This window comes from Patagioenas fasciata, chromosome 4 (genome assembly GCF_037038585.1).
Source record: "Patagioenas fasciata isolate bPatFas1 chromosome 4, bPatFas1.hap1, whole genome shotgun sequence".
Taxonomy (NCBI): Eukaryota; Metazoa; Chordata; class Aves; order Columbiformes; family Columbidae; genus Patagioenas; species Patagioenas fasciata.
In genome coordinates, this window is record NC_092523.1 from 62,056,442 (window position 1) to 62,074,215 (window position 17,774).

Consider the following 17,774-nt stretch of genomic DNA (forward strand, 5'->3'; position numbering starts at 1 on the left):
AAGTACAGGTTACTCATCTGCCATTTTGACATCACATATCTTACAAAGTACCTTGACTTCTGCTTGTGTACTGCCATTTCTTGTAAAGAAGAAAACTATTCAGGGACATGAATGTTTCATGACTGGGAAAGTAAACAGTGCTCAAGGTAAAATGTTAGGGGTGAGTGATTTTTTTTTCTTATTCCGAGAAGTCTTGATCACATTGGAAAAAAGCTACAGAGGGAAATCAGTGATAGTTACTTGCAGGTAAAAAGGCTGTGCAATTATTCAAAACTTCATATTTTTTCTTTGTATTTCTTTGTCCTTCCAAAACCAACATGGAATTTCACGCATGTATTCATTAGCAGTTAAAATTTGCTTTTTTAGTTCAGTCATCACTTAGAGCAGCTTTTGCAACTGTGGTACTGTCAAACAGAATATAATTCCCTTTATTAAGTGAGATCATTACTTCCACTTTTCTGTTTGGATCACAACATTAACTAGATAGGCTCAGTTTTAGTGGCTGTAAAGTTCCCCTTCAGTGTAATTTTCAGAAGCTGAACTTATTTTACAGTTGTGTTTCTCCTAGCTGCCATTCAGATAAACCTTCTACTACAGGGTTTCGGAGAGTTCTCTGGGTTTCTAAGGGTTAATTTCCTAATGGTACAGCTTCCCACTGTGGACCATCCTAAAGTGGCACTTTCAGGAAACGGTAGCTTGGTTTGTAGTAGTTATACATTTCAGCCAATTTAGGATTAAACTGCTGTTGTAAGGGTCAGTTTCTCTCCTTTTTCCCGTCCCCAAAGTCACGTCCTGGCAGCTTCTGTTTCTCAGCCATCCAGTAAATTAGAGCAGGTTAATTGTGCTATTGGGAGAGGTGATAAGAACACAAAATTATGAGAGGAAGGCAGGTAGTTTCACTGATCAGAAATCCACACCTTCCTTTTTTCCCAGAAAGTTTCAGAAGATCAAATGTTTACATAGTGAGTTAAGTCAAAGTAACTCATTGACTGAAAGTGAGTTGCAAAGTTGTTGGTATTTTTGTCTTATGACAGTTGTTTACTTATCACATCTTTTTTTCCTTACTACAAATTTAACATCTAACTGGTAACAATTTTAGGTGTATTTAAAAGAACAATCTGAACTGCTAAGACAGGTATTGTTTTGGAAATCACATCCATAAAACTTAGCACTGTTTGATGTCATTAACAGATATGTTTTCCATGCTAAAACTGGTATTTTTATGAAACAGCAGCAGTGAGTTAGTATGTCCTCAGAATTTTCAGTCTAGGAGCCATAAGTTTGTTATATTAGGAATAAACTTAAAAATTTTCAGTATCACTAACTTTAGAAACTTTTGCTTAGGTGACTTTTCTCTACAGCTCAGGCCTCTTCTGTAATTTTTGTGTGATTAACCTGAAGTGGCTCTTTTTACTGACAGTTATATGACTCTGCTTTTCTAGCATAACCGAAAGGTATAGGGCAGAATTTTATGCAGAAATTACATTGAAAGTTCATTTGCCTTGAAAACTCCATACTGTCCTTTAGTAGAAATATTGCTATAACATATTGCTTTTGTTGGGAAGGAAAAGAATTGAAGAATAAAAATGAATTGTTTACATGTAAATATTCCCTACAAAATGTTGCTTAATACAAAAATGGGTGCCTTGAAATGGAACTCCCCTCTTTTCTTTAGGTGAATGAAGAATATGTTAACAGTGTTGCAGAAAGTGTTAAAACCAGGTAAGTCCTATGGAGTGTAACACCAAACAGCTAGTAAACACATTTTGAGCTTTTATGGAAAGAATAAGAGCATTTCAGCAATAAATTACAACCTTGCCATACTGAAATGGAACTACTAAGAAATGAGGCAAAGATGCTCTCTTAATATGTGTATTGTAAGACACTGTGAAATTCAGAAGTATGTATATCAGTTTATTTTCCTTTTCTTATTTCATAAATATGCTTTAACTAATCAGGCAAGGTCTGAGCTTAAGCACTGATAAATGTTTACTTGAACTGAAGTCTTTTCCCCATGAAATTAATGATGCAATTCAAGGCACCTGAGGCTACATATATTAGGTCTCCACTGACTTCATGGCCCTGCAGTGTATTCTGATGTCTCGCATGGTTTCTGGGTGGTTTTGTTCCCTTGTTTGCCTCTTTTTTGTGAAGGTAATGGTTTTTGGACAGTAATCAGATTATATTTATAATGTTAAATACTGATATATGATGGGTAACATGAAATGGGTGTTCTTTTCTCTGCCAAATTAATGCAAGAGCTATCAAATGAAGGCTTGGTTCCCAATGCAGTTTTGCTTGCCCTTATTATTCTTTCCCATAGATGTTTAGAGCATCATGTGCATGTTAAAAACCTTAGAGCAGCTTGAGAGGAACAACTACTAAATTAATATGTTTGTGCAAAAAAAAAAATACACTCATTGGTAGATTTATTTTGTCTTACCAAAGCTGCTTTCTAAGGAATTGTGTAGTGCAGCTAGCAGTCACAAAACAAAGCTAAAAGCCCTGAAGCACAGCTGACTGAAAGAAGCAAGAGATGAAAACTGTCTTGTGCTGTGGTACCGGTGTTGCTGGTTTCTTCGGTGTACAAGCTCATTCATGAATTAGTACTCCAACAGAACCTCACTTTGGCCAATATTTGAAGTGAAACAGCCTTTCCCCTCTCTACTTCTTTAAAATGACTACAGGAGAGCTCTCAATCTTTATATCAGTGCTTTATTAGGATACTATCAAAACTACAGCAAAAAAGTAACAAGATCCCTGGTGAGGTTGCCGTTTTTCTTCACATTTGAGGCTTTGCTGCGTGTCCCGCTCTGCTCAAGCGTTTCCCAGGCTGTGTTTGGGGTGCAGGATTTCCGAGACGCATTTGTGTGACTTTGTTGAGTTATTGTCCTGACTGTTGTGATGGTGTTCAAAGATCCCTTCTTGGTTCCTAATTTCTTGGTACCTAATTTCTTCACTTGAGTTGTGAATTCTACTTCTGGAGGAGCAGACCTGTCTCTGGGGAGCTGCTGGCTGTGGTTGCCCTCAAAGGTCTTTTTGAGGAATGACATTTCAGTAAATTCTCTTCACAGCTTCCCCAGAGAAATCCAGTCTGGAGTCCTAGAGGTTATTTCTCCTCCTACTTCTTATTATCCAGATCTTTCCAACCTGAAGAAAGCATTTGGGGATTCAGAGGACAGAGTAAGGTAAGATAACTGTAGAAGACCCAACAACTTTTTCTAAGACTATAAAATGGAAAATTCTGCAAAAATCAACATTGTTGGAGCTGATAATGTTTTTGTGAGCTAATGGACCTTAAGTGTACATTTAAAAAAAATCATTATACAAGAGGATCTTGAGAAAAACTATGCTGCACATCAGCTTCAGGGTGAGAGCAAAGGCTTCTCCTTTGGGTCTTGACACCAGGCATCCCACAGGTTTTAAACCAGTTGGATAATGTCAAGAGGCGATAAGCTAGACAATCTGGTCATAAAGGAAAAAATAGGAAAATGTTTTATGTGACAGATACAGGAGGGGCTCTGAGAACACACAAAGGAAACCCCCTGTGGGCCCTTAGCTAACTAGAAACAACTACTGTTGTAGTTCATGTGTTAATGACCCAACATTTGGTCATCATAGACTATTTATGCTACTGTTAATAATACATCATAACAGGTGATGATATTTGCTCATGTGCTTCAAATTCACTGAGACTGAGATTATGACCTAACAAAATTTATATATTGGAGGAAAGAAATTTTCTTTTAATGAATAATAACTAATTTATCAGAAGCAACCCCAACAAGGCAGCAAGAGAGCTACAGTACTGACAGTTTAGGTTGAAGGAAACCAGCAAGTGTATGTATGCATGTATAGTAGGTTTATAGATAAACCTTAGATCTTTCAGAGCATAAACATATTTACGTACTTAAGTTTCACATATGATTAGATTTGAATTAGATGCACTTTTATGATAATTACTGATAAATTACACTCTAGTCTTTTAGCACTGAATTATCAAACATCAGCTTCATCCTCTGGTAAATGAGATACTCTACTTTGTAGAGAAAAATCTCTGTTTACTTTTAACCTGAAAATGAAGTTTATCAACCTATTTCTGTGCTGTTCATCAGTAAAAACACTTAATTTTAGATCTTTAAATAATGATTGCGGGTTGATCTCTACTGTTCATAGTGTAAAGAGTAGAATCTTTAAGTCATTTGAATATACTTGTTAGACATTTTGCTTCTGGCTGCATTGATAGAGATCACATTTTTTTTCTTTGTTAATTTTTACAGGAAAGTCAAATTATTTACAAGTGTTTACACTGATTATAGAGGAATTTTTAGATCAAAAAATAGTACTTCCTTTCTTACTGACTTAATGAGTTAGCATACGCAACCTTACAATTTCTGTAGAGAAAAAATTGTAGAGCATTAGAAATGCTTTTGCTATACAAATAACTCTTGCAACCCCCCAAAAAGCTTATCAGAATTTGCTGCTTATGTTTAGGTGGAGAACTAAACAGAATTTGGATTATAGCTTTTTAATGCTATATGCCCAACCTAAGGGAACATTTTATTTACAGGTATGTTCACTTTATCATTAAGTAGCTGCAATACGTCTGTACTGATTATTAGCTTTGGCAATTTTGATTTCTTTCAAAGGCCTTAATAAAAACAGCAATCTATTGTGATTTTCTGTGTATTTTACCTATGCTCTTTACAAGTGTCCACATATTTCTGTGTTTATATATATCCTGCAGCCAGGTACTATTTTATTAAATCTATCTGTACCTTCCTGTCATTTGTGAGGTTGAATAACATGGTAACTGTAGCATGACACCCTTATTTAATTAGGTTAAGAAAGTCAGAGTTTAATGTGTTTTTACTTGGTGCAGCGAGACAGAATAGTGGTGGTAGGTCCAGGTTATAGCTTGGACCACAATGAACCAAAAAAAACCTTAAAGGACTTTTCCAGACAGGGGAAACATACCAGTATAATCACATTGGAGGAAAGGTTATACTGCAAGTTGGTACAGATCTTAAACTCTCTAGAAGATTTAGTGTGTTAGATTAAGTTCAGCCATCATTCCAGATTTGTGCTAATCTGCACTCTGTAAAGGCAACAATCACCACGAGAGATTCCAAAATTTATCATGACTGTTCAGTAGTGGAACAGATCCATAAACTTTCATGTAGCTCATGAAAGTCAACAGTTTTAAAAAATTTCAGAACAGCATTTTGCTGAGTTCTTGAAGTTTGTGTGGATCTTCCCCTGCTTGAACAGGCCTCGGACTCCGCATCACATAAGTACATCACAAGATTCCCAGAAGCAGAAGAGCAGGCAGCTCGTGCGGTTCTTGTCAGCATTTAACACAAACACATTTGAGCTGGGCTATCCCAGAGTCTATGCTCTGTTCTTAAATTTGGCGTAGGCACTCGGAAGACGGGTGGACAAGGAGAAATGTTGTCAACTGAACACTTTAGATTTACTGAAAAATGAAGAACTTTCCTGTGACTTTAGTATATTTTTAAGAACGCTAGCCAAGTTGACTAAGTGCAATAGAGCACCGGGGCATGGGAAACGTGGTGAAGGCAAATGTTAAGCATGCTGCCAGTGTCCTTTTCTATAATATTATAAAGTTCTCCAAGCATTCATGCTTGTGTGGAAATGACTTACTTATGTATTTGTGTTTTTAAAGAAATGTGAAAAAGGTGTTTTCTTGTCTGGGACATGATATAAGAACTGAACTGTGTCGTTTGGAGCAAAGTCTGGCTTGTGATTGTCTGATAACAGTTACGGCTGCATTCAGAATTTTCTTAGAAAGAAACTATACTTTCCTCATATTCTTATCTAGTATATCCACTTCTTCATTTGCGTGTCCAGCCTGCAGCTGCTTCTCTAGCATAGATGCTGGTCTGCCGGGAAAATTCCCCTTAGAGTACAGCTGAAAAGAAGGAAGACATTCTGCTGTAAAGATACTTAAAATCTACCTCTCTTTCGAAGCCTTATACTAATAGAAAGCAAATAACCCAGAAATCCCTTTCCTCAGCCTGATACAAAGATTTACTTCAGTAATCTTAGGGAAAACTTGAAATAGATTAGAATTTATTTACTGTTTTGTCAGAAACTGATACTAACTTCTGAATTTTAAAAGAAGATAAGTGTATGTTAATTAGTCTTGATGTCACGAGTCAGGCAAGATCTTTGCTGAATAATATAAAAGCTCATTGTAGGACACAGCTGAATCAGGATTTAAGCAAATAACTTTGTGAAGTCCATTGAAGTTAACAGGGTTACACTGTGGATGAACCTTACCTGCCAATTAAATAGAATCTTTGAAAAAAGGCAATAAAGCACAGCAGTCATCTCATCTCTCTTAAATCACATCAGTCATCTCATCTCTTCTACTTGAACTTGGAGCATGTCTTCTACTTTTTTTTTTTCCTCTAAGCCAGCTACTGCTCCTTTCAGTTGTTTTGGTTTGTTTTTTTTTTTAATTGAAGTTTTCTTAATAAAAAACTAAGAGAACTTTAAAATGCTTGCTTCTGCTTTCACTATACTTCCCAGAGTTGAATGCAAATTACAGGGCTCAGTACAGGGTTAATTAAATAACTTTTAGTGGCCTGGGCTACATAGGGTATCAAACTACATTCTCTAAAACTCACTTTTAACTGTCAGCTTCAGAAAAGACTGTTACAGACTTCTCCCTATGCAAAACGACTTTCAGTTCATAACCACATTCACACCCGCTTTGCATTGCAGCCTCTGTATTTTTCATGTTTTCTACTCTTGTGTGCCTTCTTTTAGTGTTTCTTGATAGGATGATCTCCCTAGTTTTTGACGTTCTCCTCTCTCTGCCTTTCCTCCTTTTTTGGGTGCCCCTCAATTTCTTTTCAAGGATTCTCTGAAACTCTCTTTGATTACTTGCTCATCTCCCTTTACATCTAGCCACTGAATATTCCTCTTAGCTCATTTAATTTTATGCAAGATTCCTTGTAAGTTCAAGTTTTGTTTTGTTTTTGTTTGTTTGGGTTTCTGTTTTGTTTTGGGGTTTCTGTTTGGGTTTTGTTTTTTGTTTTGTTTGTTTGATTGATTGTTTGTTTTAATTATATTTTTTATAACTGTCACTTCAACTCAGTCCTCAGATCTCAGAACCTGCTAATAAGTACTCAAGCACTCGTGTCGATCAGTTCATCTCCATTTATGTGTTCTTGATATCTTACCATCAGCAAAAACTGAGTCAAAACAAATCTCTCAATCTTTTATTTCAAACTTTGTTCTGCTTCTTCCTTATTTCATCATTGACAACATATTTCTCCCCCACCAGCCATACACTTGTACTAGTGGCCAAATTCAGCTAAAAACTGTGGGTCTGCTCTCTCAAGCTTTTGCTGCTGAGTCAGTTAAGGATGCAAAAGCAGCAGGAAACCGTGCATTTTTTTTTTTATGGCATTCATTTTCTACCTATTTAGCTTTCTGAACCAGATGCCAGTACCAGATCAAATTAACTGTATCATTACACTGCACTCCAACATTTTCCTCCTCCTCTTTCTGTGTTTTTCATACCCATACCAAGTTCAAACCCTGAATTACTTGCTCCTTAATTATTTCTGCAATTTCTTTATCTTCATTGTGTCATTATCTCTGAACTCGTTGTTTGAACTCATTATCCTTGGCTTTAGCAACTGGAGCAGCTTTTGCCTTTTGAGATCACCCATTCTTCTCCAAAGGCCGTGCAAAAATTCAGCCAAGGCCCTTCCCATTTCCTTGACAGATATTAGCCTCCTTTTCTGAGTATCCTTTAGCTGGCTCCACCGTTGTATTCAGCATCAGCCTTCCTGTCCATTGTGCTTCACAGCATCTTCCTTCTTTCATATGGCTTGTATTGCCTGAAACAGCTTGCCTTCTACTAGTGTCTCGGTAACCATCCACAGTTCTCCTTGGTCACCTTTAGGTATGACAAAGCCGGCCCAGGCTAATCTGCAGGGCTTCTAATCATCTGCTTTAGATGCCTCTCTTTTCAAACCATTTGTTCCCACTGCTTATCAAGGCTTATACAACTTCAGTACAAGCTGTCTATTGTCTTCTTCCTTAACCTCCGTCTTCCTGCTTAAAGGTTTCTTTTAAGTGAGATCTCTTTAGGGTAGAAAATCCTTCCTTCTTGGAAAAGTGAGAAGCACTCATGATGTTATTGTCATTCTTGTAAATAAATATTTAATGAATGATACTGACACAGAGATATGTGTAAAAGCTGAATACTGATCCCCTGTAGTTTGGCACAACTTCAGTACACACCGTACAGCAGTCAAACACAAGGCAGTTATCACATGTGGCAACATTCCCACCCTCTCTGCAAACAATAAAACCACCACTTGCCTTCTGATTTTTCATTGTCTTTTTTTTTTCTTTCTTTCTTTCCCCAGCTGGAAGATGATATTATAGCCAAACCTGATTATATTCAAAGTATAAAAAACTTTGCTGCTCAACAGTCCGAAGAGTGGATGATTCTTGAGTTCTCCCAACTTGGATTTATTGGTAAGTTATTACGACATCAGCAGGGTGATTTGGATTTGGAGATGTGTGGGTCGAGTAGGTCTCACTTGGAATTACATTTCAATGTACAGAAGGACTCACATATTAAAACTTCCTTGGTTCTTCAGGAAAGATCACACATGTCTTGTACTTTTTGTGCTCTTTAGAACTGTCTTTTTAATGCAGTCTCCACAGCACAGAATCTAATAGCTGGGTTCCCATTAGAAGCAAATTGTTACACCTCAGGGCACTATGTGCCTCTGTATCATGTAGTTTTCAAGAATTAAATTTGAACAATCAATTTAAAACTCTGCATCCTTTCCTTCTGTAGAGCAGAACACGCATCCTGGGTCAAAGGGAGGAGTTTTTTATTATTTTCAGTAGAGAGTTTTTTATATTTTTTATTCTGTTCTCAGTTTACTTGTGATAACACTTCTAAGTGTTAGGTCAAACACAGAAATCTAACAAAATCTGCTAATAAAAATAGCAAGAGACATAGATGAACAGTTATAATATTTTAAAAGCAACATTTTTCACATCTATGTCTTAATTTAAATATATTCAGTATAGTATTGCCAGTGAGATTGCACATCTAGCATTTTGAGGAATTCTTCAGACTTCATTCCATCTGACACACTGATAGATGTGACTGGCAGATTTGTGTTTGGAACTAGGATATAGCTGCACACTTTATTAGTCAACTGGTTGACTATGTGAGAATATCTCCAGGCATGGGATGGAAATCTTTTAAAAATCCTAACAAGCTGGAGGATGAGCAGCTCTCCAAGGCTGGAGTCTGTGTGAAATTTCCACTAAATATCCATGCATTTAAGGCTGGAGTAAACATAAAGCTAGTAATCTTTCCACAGCAATAAAAATATCTGAATATGTGATTTCTTGTCTTGCTTTCAGGAAAATTGTTTAAATCAGAAGACTTGCCACTCATAGTGGAATTTTTTCTCATGTTCTATAAAGATAAACCCATAGACTGGCTTCTGGACCACCTGCTCTGTGTTAAAGTGTGCAATCCAGAAAGAGATGCAGTAAGTATGTCTATGAATTTCTGAATACAAGTAATATTCAAACAGTCTCAGTGACAAAATTATTTCTTTTCGAAAAGCAGAATAGAAATATCTCTCAAACCTGACTTACTTTGGAATTTGTGGGGAAAGATCTGGTGGAGATCTGTGTAGTGTGGCACTGTGTTTGAGCCCATTAGTGCAGATGAAGAGGCCTGACTCACAGAAATTCAGATTTCCGCACAGAGCTGTCTTGCCTCCATCAGCTCCGAATATGGACAGTGCAAGCTCACATCTGCCTGCAGCTGGTCACATAGGCAACCCCACAGCACCAAAGAAAATCCTGAATATGTAAACCTGCATTCCTGTGCAATCTGCTCTAGGTGAACTAGGTGACCTCCAGAGGTCCCTTTCAACCCCAACCATTCTGTGTTCCTGTGAAACCTAAATGGACTGTCACAATTCATAACCTTCTGCTGACCTTTTAATATGAAAGTCAGTAAAGCATACAGTTTTACAATCACAGTTGTTCTGAATTTTGCTTATCAGTTCCTTTCTGTTAGGAAGCAGAACTTAAGTGTCTTGCTTTAAATCTTATACTACCTGGGGAAAAACTTGTCTGTTTGCCTGGAAAAAAAATGCGGGAAAATGTGTAGATTGAAAGAAATAAATGGTACTTTTTACTGAAAAGAAAAGAAACAGTTGAATTGCAAAAGGTGCCATTCCTAGCACTACAGGTGAGCCCAATAATAAGTATTTCTTTAGGTTCTTTTGCATTTTTTCTCTCACCAGTCTTTGATCTTGGTCACTGCTCATGCTCTCCTGGTACAACAGACTGTGCTGCAGCAAACTGACCAGAGTTTCTGCTCCTTCTTGGTTTTCAAGGTTCAAGAGTTTTTATTTGTTTAGTGTAGCCAGTCCCTACTCGAGGTGTTTGCACATGTTAGTTTAGTGCTGCTGAAGAAGGAGGAAGAGACAGATAAGAGTTGTGCAGAGCAGGAGACTGAGGGGAGCGGAACAAAGAGGCTTCATGTTTTACTGTGTAGCAGAAGTGACTCCTGGGAACAGCAAAATGTCCCTGGTTTTACACTTTGTAATGACAGAGGAGTCTCCATTTCCACTTCATACAGGTAAGAGTAAGCTTTGAAATCCTACTCCATGGGTTAGGCTGGCTCATAGGAGTCAGAATGAGCCTTAGGTAACTGTGATTTAGGTTCTTGCCTAAACCAAAGCTGTGTTCCTGGAAGGCAGGCAGGCAGGCAGCTGCTAGGAGTCTGCTCTGGCCAAGCCCAAGCAGGGTGGTATTAGCCAGCTTCTAGGGAGTTTCACTTCTGCAACTGCAATTTCAATTGCTGTGGGTAGCAAAAACCTATTGAGACAAGTCAGTCTCGTGCTGCCCTTGCGTGGGAATGACCAGTGGCATGACCTACAGGGACTACTCATAAGAATGCAGAAAATAGAGGCTGGAAGAAGGACGGTGATCCCATCTGCTGTTCCTCCTTTGCTCTGCAGATTAAAGCAGTGGACTTGCCTGTAGGCACCAGAGAAGGCAGCTGGCTGACAGAAATCCTCGTGCTTTCCCCTGTCCAAGCTACTAGGAATGTTACCAAGTGACCACACACTGTGCCTCACAGGAGGGTCAACGGTGCACCTGTTTGTGGCTTTTATGTGCTGCCCTGTGGTGATGGGTGTTTGGTGAATGTCTTCAGCCTGGACTGAGTATTAACATACCAAGATTCTACTCCATCTGCTCACTGCATTGGAAAAAGATAGTTTGTGACATTCAGAGTCATCAGATCTCTGTATGGTTCAGAAAATTCATCATTGTTTACCTCCTGTGAACTTACCTCATGATCATGATCCAGTTCTGGCATCCCCAGTACAAAAATACATGGACCTGTTAGAGTGGGTGCCAAGGAAGACCATTAAAATTATCAGAGAGCTGGAGCAGCTCTCCTGTGAGGACAGGCTGGGAGAGTTGGGGTCGCTGAATGGAGAAGACAAGGCTCTGGGAGGACTGTATTGCAGCCCTTCTATATATAAACAGGGCTTATAAGAAAGATAAAGACTTTCTACCAGAGCCCATTATGACAGAACAAGGGGCAACAGTCTTAAATTGAAAGAGGGTAGATTTAGATTGGACATAAGGAAGACACTTTTTACGGTGAGGATGGTGAAGTACTGAAACATGTTGCCCAGTGGATGCCCCATCGCTGGGAGTGTTCAAGGCCAGGTTAGATGGCGCTTTGAGCAACCTGGTCCAGTGGAAGGTGTCTCTGCCTGCAGCAGGGTGAGCAGAACTAGATGATCTTTAAAGTTCCCTTCCAACCCAAAATATTCTGTTATTCTGTGATCATATGCAGTGGCGTTTATATAGCAAGTGTAGTGGGACTAGCAGGCTGCAAAGATGGGAACATTAACTTCACGAGGAGCTTTATCTCAATTTCTACAGAACCACCCACACCAGTCCTGTGCTACTGATTATTCTCAGCTTCTACAACAAGTAGCTCTTTTGGTAGTGCTGCCATAGCATAAGGGGAGACATTCTAGAGACTACATTATTATAGGACATGAACTGCAAACCCTGTCAGTAGAAAGATCACAATATTTTTTGAATATATTTTTTTTCTACTAAAAGTATAGTGCGTTTTTCAAAGAAACAGCTGCCAATAAATCACTTTGCATGTATTGTGTTTTTACATTGTTTTGCTGAATGTCTGCTGTGGACAAACATGAAAATACCTAGTTCTTTTTCTAGCCTTCCAGATGGTTTTGAACTTTTAGTTGGTACTTCTGTAGAAGCCATAAATGTCCCATGAGTTTTGGTGCTTAAGCCAGCTGAGTGAAGACTTCATCACTTCTAGCTTTAGAAGGCACTGATACAGTTTATGTAACATTTTTCTTTTATAGAACTGAAAGCACTTGATTGAAGAGGTAAACACATTATCCTCCCAAATCTAAACATATGAGACCTGGGATACAGAGAAGTTAAACGATCTTCCAAATACACAATGATTTTGTGGCCCAACCAAAAGTGCAACCCAGGGAGTCTCATTTTAGCTCTTTGCTCTGGTCTACGCCGTTATGTTTCATTATGTCTCATGAATTATTGCAGTTTGTTTGTGTCACTGTATCAAACTATGATGCTCTATAGATACAGAGCAAAAATTACATTTCAATAAGTAATTTGCTATAATTCAGAAATCAAGAGACTCAGAAATTCATACCAGCTACAGTTATTTAATTGCCTTGTATGTGTCATGTCACCAAATGTACTACACTGGAAAATCAGGATTGAAATACAGTATCTAAGGGCTTATGTAATTATTAGATAACATATAGTATAGTACATTATAAGCACGTCAAACACAGGAGAAAGAGCCAAAATGATAAAGATGGAAATGTTAGCAGAATCCATCTCAGGAAGGTCAGTTTTGGTCAAAATAGTTTAATTAGCATGATATAGCAAGGCCAGGAGTTGAAATGAAATTTGCCAGAAACAGTTAAAAAAAAAATCAGTCAGTTTCAGGTTTGAGGTCTATTTTTGTTACTCTGAGGTGTGATCAATGGTATACAGTGCAGAAATCCCTGAATTACTGGTGGTTCAACCTTCCTATCTACATAGCACCATGAGTGGAGCTACCCTGGAAACAGTGTATTTGAAATAAGGTAAGTGTTAATCTAAAGATTACTCATTTAAATATGGATTAAAAACCCGGACCCATTCCCTCAACTACATAATTGAATTTCTTTATGGAACTTAGTTTGTCTCTTCTTTATTTAAATAAAACTTCACTCCCCTTTACTTTCTTTTCAGATACACTGTGAAAAGGAAAAGGCAAAGTTGCGTATCCGTGCTAAACCATCTCTCTTTCAGCATGTGGGAACGTATTCATCATTGGCTGGGAAGATACAGAGTTTGAAAGTAAGGATGAGCAAGTAGCGCCATATCTCTGAATTATATGCTTATGTCCTGACTTGTTTCGCAAATCGGTTTCAAGAATTGCATCTTTGGAATTAGACAGCATTTCCACATCCAATAATGTTGGCTCTCAGATTTGGGGGAGAATATTAATCTGGCATGTAAACTGGAGGTGGAGTACATTGCTTCTGCACAAATGTCTTTGAATGTCTAATCTGAACACATGTACCGGTCATGGTAGCATTTCATGGCATGTAGGAACCCTCTTCACAACACAAGGTTTCATGTCCTCTGCACCCAACAAACACAAACAGCTATGATCGTTTGTTTGGGCCAAATAGTCCACAATCCCAATACGAGGGACTGTTAAGAAGAAGGCATAGTGGTAGGACAAGGACATGCCTATAATGATGGCTATAGATTTTTGGGGAGATTTTGGAGGGCAAACAGTGGATCTGCCATGTATCTGGTAAGGATAAGAGCAATGAAGCTCTAGGCTTCAGGGATGTCCTGATGGCACCCCTTAGAATGGTCGTGGGATCAAATTGCTGCATTAGATCAGACTAGAGGTTTGTGTAGCCTTTAGCAGAGACCAAAATCAGATTATCTGGCAGAGGGCACAGTAAACAACAATGAAATAGCCTACTGTGGAGAAGTTCATTTATAAATCTAGGCAACTGAGAAATAATCAGTACAGCTCTGTCTACAAACTGTAACAATGAGTCTCAGTGATTGCACTGAAATGAATATTCTATTTCAATTAGAAATGGATTGTATGTTTTTTTACAGTGATGTAATTATTTTCTGGAAGTTTCCTGTAGTAATTAAAGATATTGAAGCACTTTTTTTTTTCATTGCATGATTTAAATTATGTTTCTTTAACAGGATAAAGATTTTGGCAAAAATCTGCTACATAAAAGTCATAATAATCCACCTGCAAAAGTGGCTACAAGCCTAAGAATATACCAGCAATACACCTTGGAAAAAGTTTATGAAGGAAAAGACTGTTTCTGGGCTTCAGCTCCAGTGGCTGGAGACTACCTCAGCTTCACCTTTTTAAAGCCACTAAAAGTAGAAAAGTAAGTATTACATGATATGGAATATGGAAGCTCACATATATGCGGTTTGGAAATTATTCAGTCTGTTCAAAATCACCAGTGTTCAACTGTTTTTATAAACCATAGTCTGGTTACTGATGGGAAAGCCGTGATCTGCTCTTTATCTGCTCTCCCTCTTGAATTCCCCTCCTGAAATACGTATCTTCCTTAGCAATTAGAGAGCTTCTTAAATGTTTTTCCTTTTATTTCTTCAGTTAAATATTTTACATCCCTTATGGTAATTCTCAAAGGAGTTTGATTTTAATGAATTAATTTCATCAGTGGGGTCAGTGAACGCTTTGTTTCTATAGCTGTCAATGGAAAGGCTGTTTGTATGATGTCCCAGACCAGACACTTACAGTGTAGGTGAAAGCAAACAGATAATATCACTGTTGTGGGAAAATAATGAAGAGTGAATGAATAAAGCTGAGAATCAGTTGAAGACTCATAGACTTGAACATAGGTGTTTACAGTAGAGATGTCTACAAAAGGCTTATGTCTGAGCTCCTACTATATATGACAGAGATCTACTTGATGCAGTCAGTGGAAGCTAGACAGCTGTTCATCTCATTCGCTAGTTGGTCACCTGAGTTGGTAGCTACATTTCGTTGACTGGATTGAGTGGATTTCCACTGCCTGAAGTGGGAGCCTGAACACTTGGGTCACAGCCAGACATCAAACTTCAGGTGTTTGGATCTACAGCCAAGTCCCACCTTAAATGTTTCTTCTCTCTCATTCTAAAAGATGAAACTGTCTACTGTGTTCTCACATCATTCAACTTGGGCTTCTTGGAAATGAAGATGCATCTGTAGCTTAAGACAGCGTTGTTCAGAAGAACTTACTTTATGAACAATACAAGATTGGCACCAAAAGAAGCAGTCCTCCCTGGTTCAGCAAAGTTTCTTCAATCTGTGTCAGACTGGAGGACAGATCTGAGTTGAAACTAACCTAGCAAGAAATACAGTTCCAGGAGTGTCTCTGGCACAAGTTTCCATAATTACCATATCTCTGTAATGATATTCAGAGAGAAAACTCCTTCAATGTTGTTACACTTCTTCCTAAAACTAGTCATAAAACTGAGAGACTCCCATTTCTGCAAAGATTGTAATTTCTCATTTATTAAAAAAAAAAAAGTCTGTATCTCCATCTAGCGACCTGCACTAAATGACAGTTGTTCTAAAAACACCAGTGTTCTGTGATCAATGCTGTTAATTAACTGTTTTATGCTTTGGGAAACTTGGGTAGCCTATATTTTTGCATTTTCCTATTACTGGGAAGCTCTACTGGATGAAGCTAACTTACATATGGTATTGTCTAATGGCTAGTCCCAGCCCCATCCCATTGCTAACATGTAAAAAGGTATAGTTAATCCTATAATATTTGGTGGTCCTCTTAAGTCTTGATTGTTTGATTGATACCAGAGGAGGAACGTTGATGCTTTAAATTTCCTTAGCTCTTTTTGAATCTAAAAACCAAAGAACTTTAATGCCAGAATTTTAAAATCAAAGACAGATTTTTTTTTTTTTTTTTAAATCTCATAGGTGTTTTTGCTTAATGATGATAGTTGGATTCTTGCTTTGACAGTGCTGTTGCTCATTGGCTATAAGGCATATTATTTAGATCAGTATTGATAAAAAGCGGGATTCTCTTGACATGTAGTATATTGTCTAGTAGAAACAGGGATTTTTGCTGCCATTGAATTCCAGAAGTCTGTCTCACCTTGGCCTTAGGATGATAAGAACAGATCAGAGAGCAGATCTGCCATAGCCATTTAAGCCTGCAAAATTAATTTATTTGAAACTTGAGCACTGCAAAGGGGGAACACTTGCATTTGTGGTTCCAGAGAAAGATGGTTTAAATGCTGTTCTGTTTAAAATAAAAAGCCTCTAGTATGGTTTGGCCATCCATTGGAAAGTTTCAATGCCTATTTCTGTTCTCTATAGCCCACAACTAATTAAAGACAAGGTATTTGAAACCTTCCTTCAAAACTCAAAATAATGACTTCCATAGAACTTTTTAAAATTATGAAATACCTGGAAATAATATACCTTTATCATCAGGTACTACTTCAGAAGTGGAAACACTGATCACCCTGGTGATAAACTGTTCAACACTACCGTGGAAGTGTTACCGGCTGATGTAAGTCTCTCATTTTCAACTGTAATACGCAGTGCTACTTTGTTTTAAGTATGATGTTCAGCATAAAATGTCATGCCCTAGAAAATATTTCTGGAGATTGTGTTATTTTATTTTTTACAGGAAATTCTAAGAAAAGAACTGGTTGACAATGGAAGTAAATTTAACTACTCAGCAACCAAAGACGGATATTTAAAAATAGGTAAATTATTTACTGTTGCCTAAACTAAAATGCCACTATTTGAACAAAAAATGGGCTATTGGGAGATCTGCTTTACTTGCCACTTTTTTCTGTCTCTTCTACCACATAATTGCTCTTTTCTTCCCATGAACCACTTTCAACTCACCCAGACTTCTTGTTTGCTTTAATTTGCATCTCTCTCCCGCCTCCTTGTGGCTGTTTTGCTCTAACTAGAGATACGAACCAAAATGCCATCAACTCTCAGTTGCACGTCCAGGTTGACAGGAAATGAATCACACATGGGATGCTTCTTTTTCATTTGTCTGCAGTGATTTTATGCCAGTTTAATATAAATTTTTAAAAATAAGTGTGCTTATCAGAAAAGCACTTTTAGATTCTTTAATGTGACCATGTGGGTTCTATGTTTCTTGTCAATACTAACATATTTAAATTTTTTTTTAACATTTGTAGCTATAGGTTCTTTATTTTCTTGTGTTCTTTTCCAGCTCCTGGTTGCTTTAACTGAAAGAATGAATCCTTATTCTTGTTTATAACTTTATATTTCAGTTGTTATTATTTGACCTTGTCTGAAAGATTTATTTTTCCCTAATGTTGTATCCCTGTAGATAGTTTATGATTCGTAATTTAGAACTTTTGCATAAGTTCATGTGGAAGTGTATTTCATTCTAATATATGTTTGTACGGGTCTTGTTTTATTTTTTATTTAGGGTCTTTTGAAAATGGAATTGCAGAAGGCAGTATCAATCAGTCAATAGGAAAAATACAGGCTATTCGCTTATCAGTCAATTCTGATTCTCCTGTATGGGCATTACTTAGTGAGGTAAGCATGTTAATGAAAACATTTTAATTAAAGATTTATTAAATGAGTTTCAGTTCCT

The 17,774-nt window shown here is 37.6% G+C and overlaps 1 protein-coding gene across 1 annotated transcript in view; it reads left to right on the forward strand.

The window, feature by feature from the left end:
* The window catches only part of MGAT4D (MGAT4 family member D), a 36,446-nt gene that overhangs the window by 16,763 nt on the left and 1,909 nt on the right, over positions 1-17,774 (forward strand). The window contains exons 5-14 of the mRNA XM_071808046.1: positions 1,676-1,722; positions 3,075-3,188; positions 4,495-4,570; positions 8,412-8,523; positions 9,433-9,563; positions 13,357-13,464; positions 14,347-14,540; positions 16,619-16,697; positions 16,818-16,896; positions 17,604-17,716. Coding sequence (XP_071664147.1) covers positions 1,676-1,722; positions 3,075-3,188; positions 4,495-4,570; positions 8,412-8,523; positions 9,433-9,563; positions 13,357-13,464; positions 14,347-14,540; positions 16,619-16,697; positions 16,818-16,896; positions 17,604-17,716 — 1,053 coding nt within the window. The remainder of the gene's footprint in view (positions 1-1,675; positions 1,723-3,074; positions 3,189-4,494; positions 4,571-8,411; positions 8,524-9,432; positions 9,564-13,356; positions 13,465-14,346; positions 14,541-16,618; positions 16,698-16,817; positions 16,897-17,603; positions 17,717-17,774) is intronic.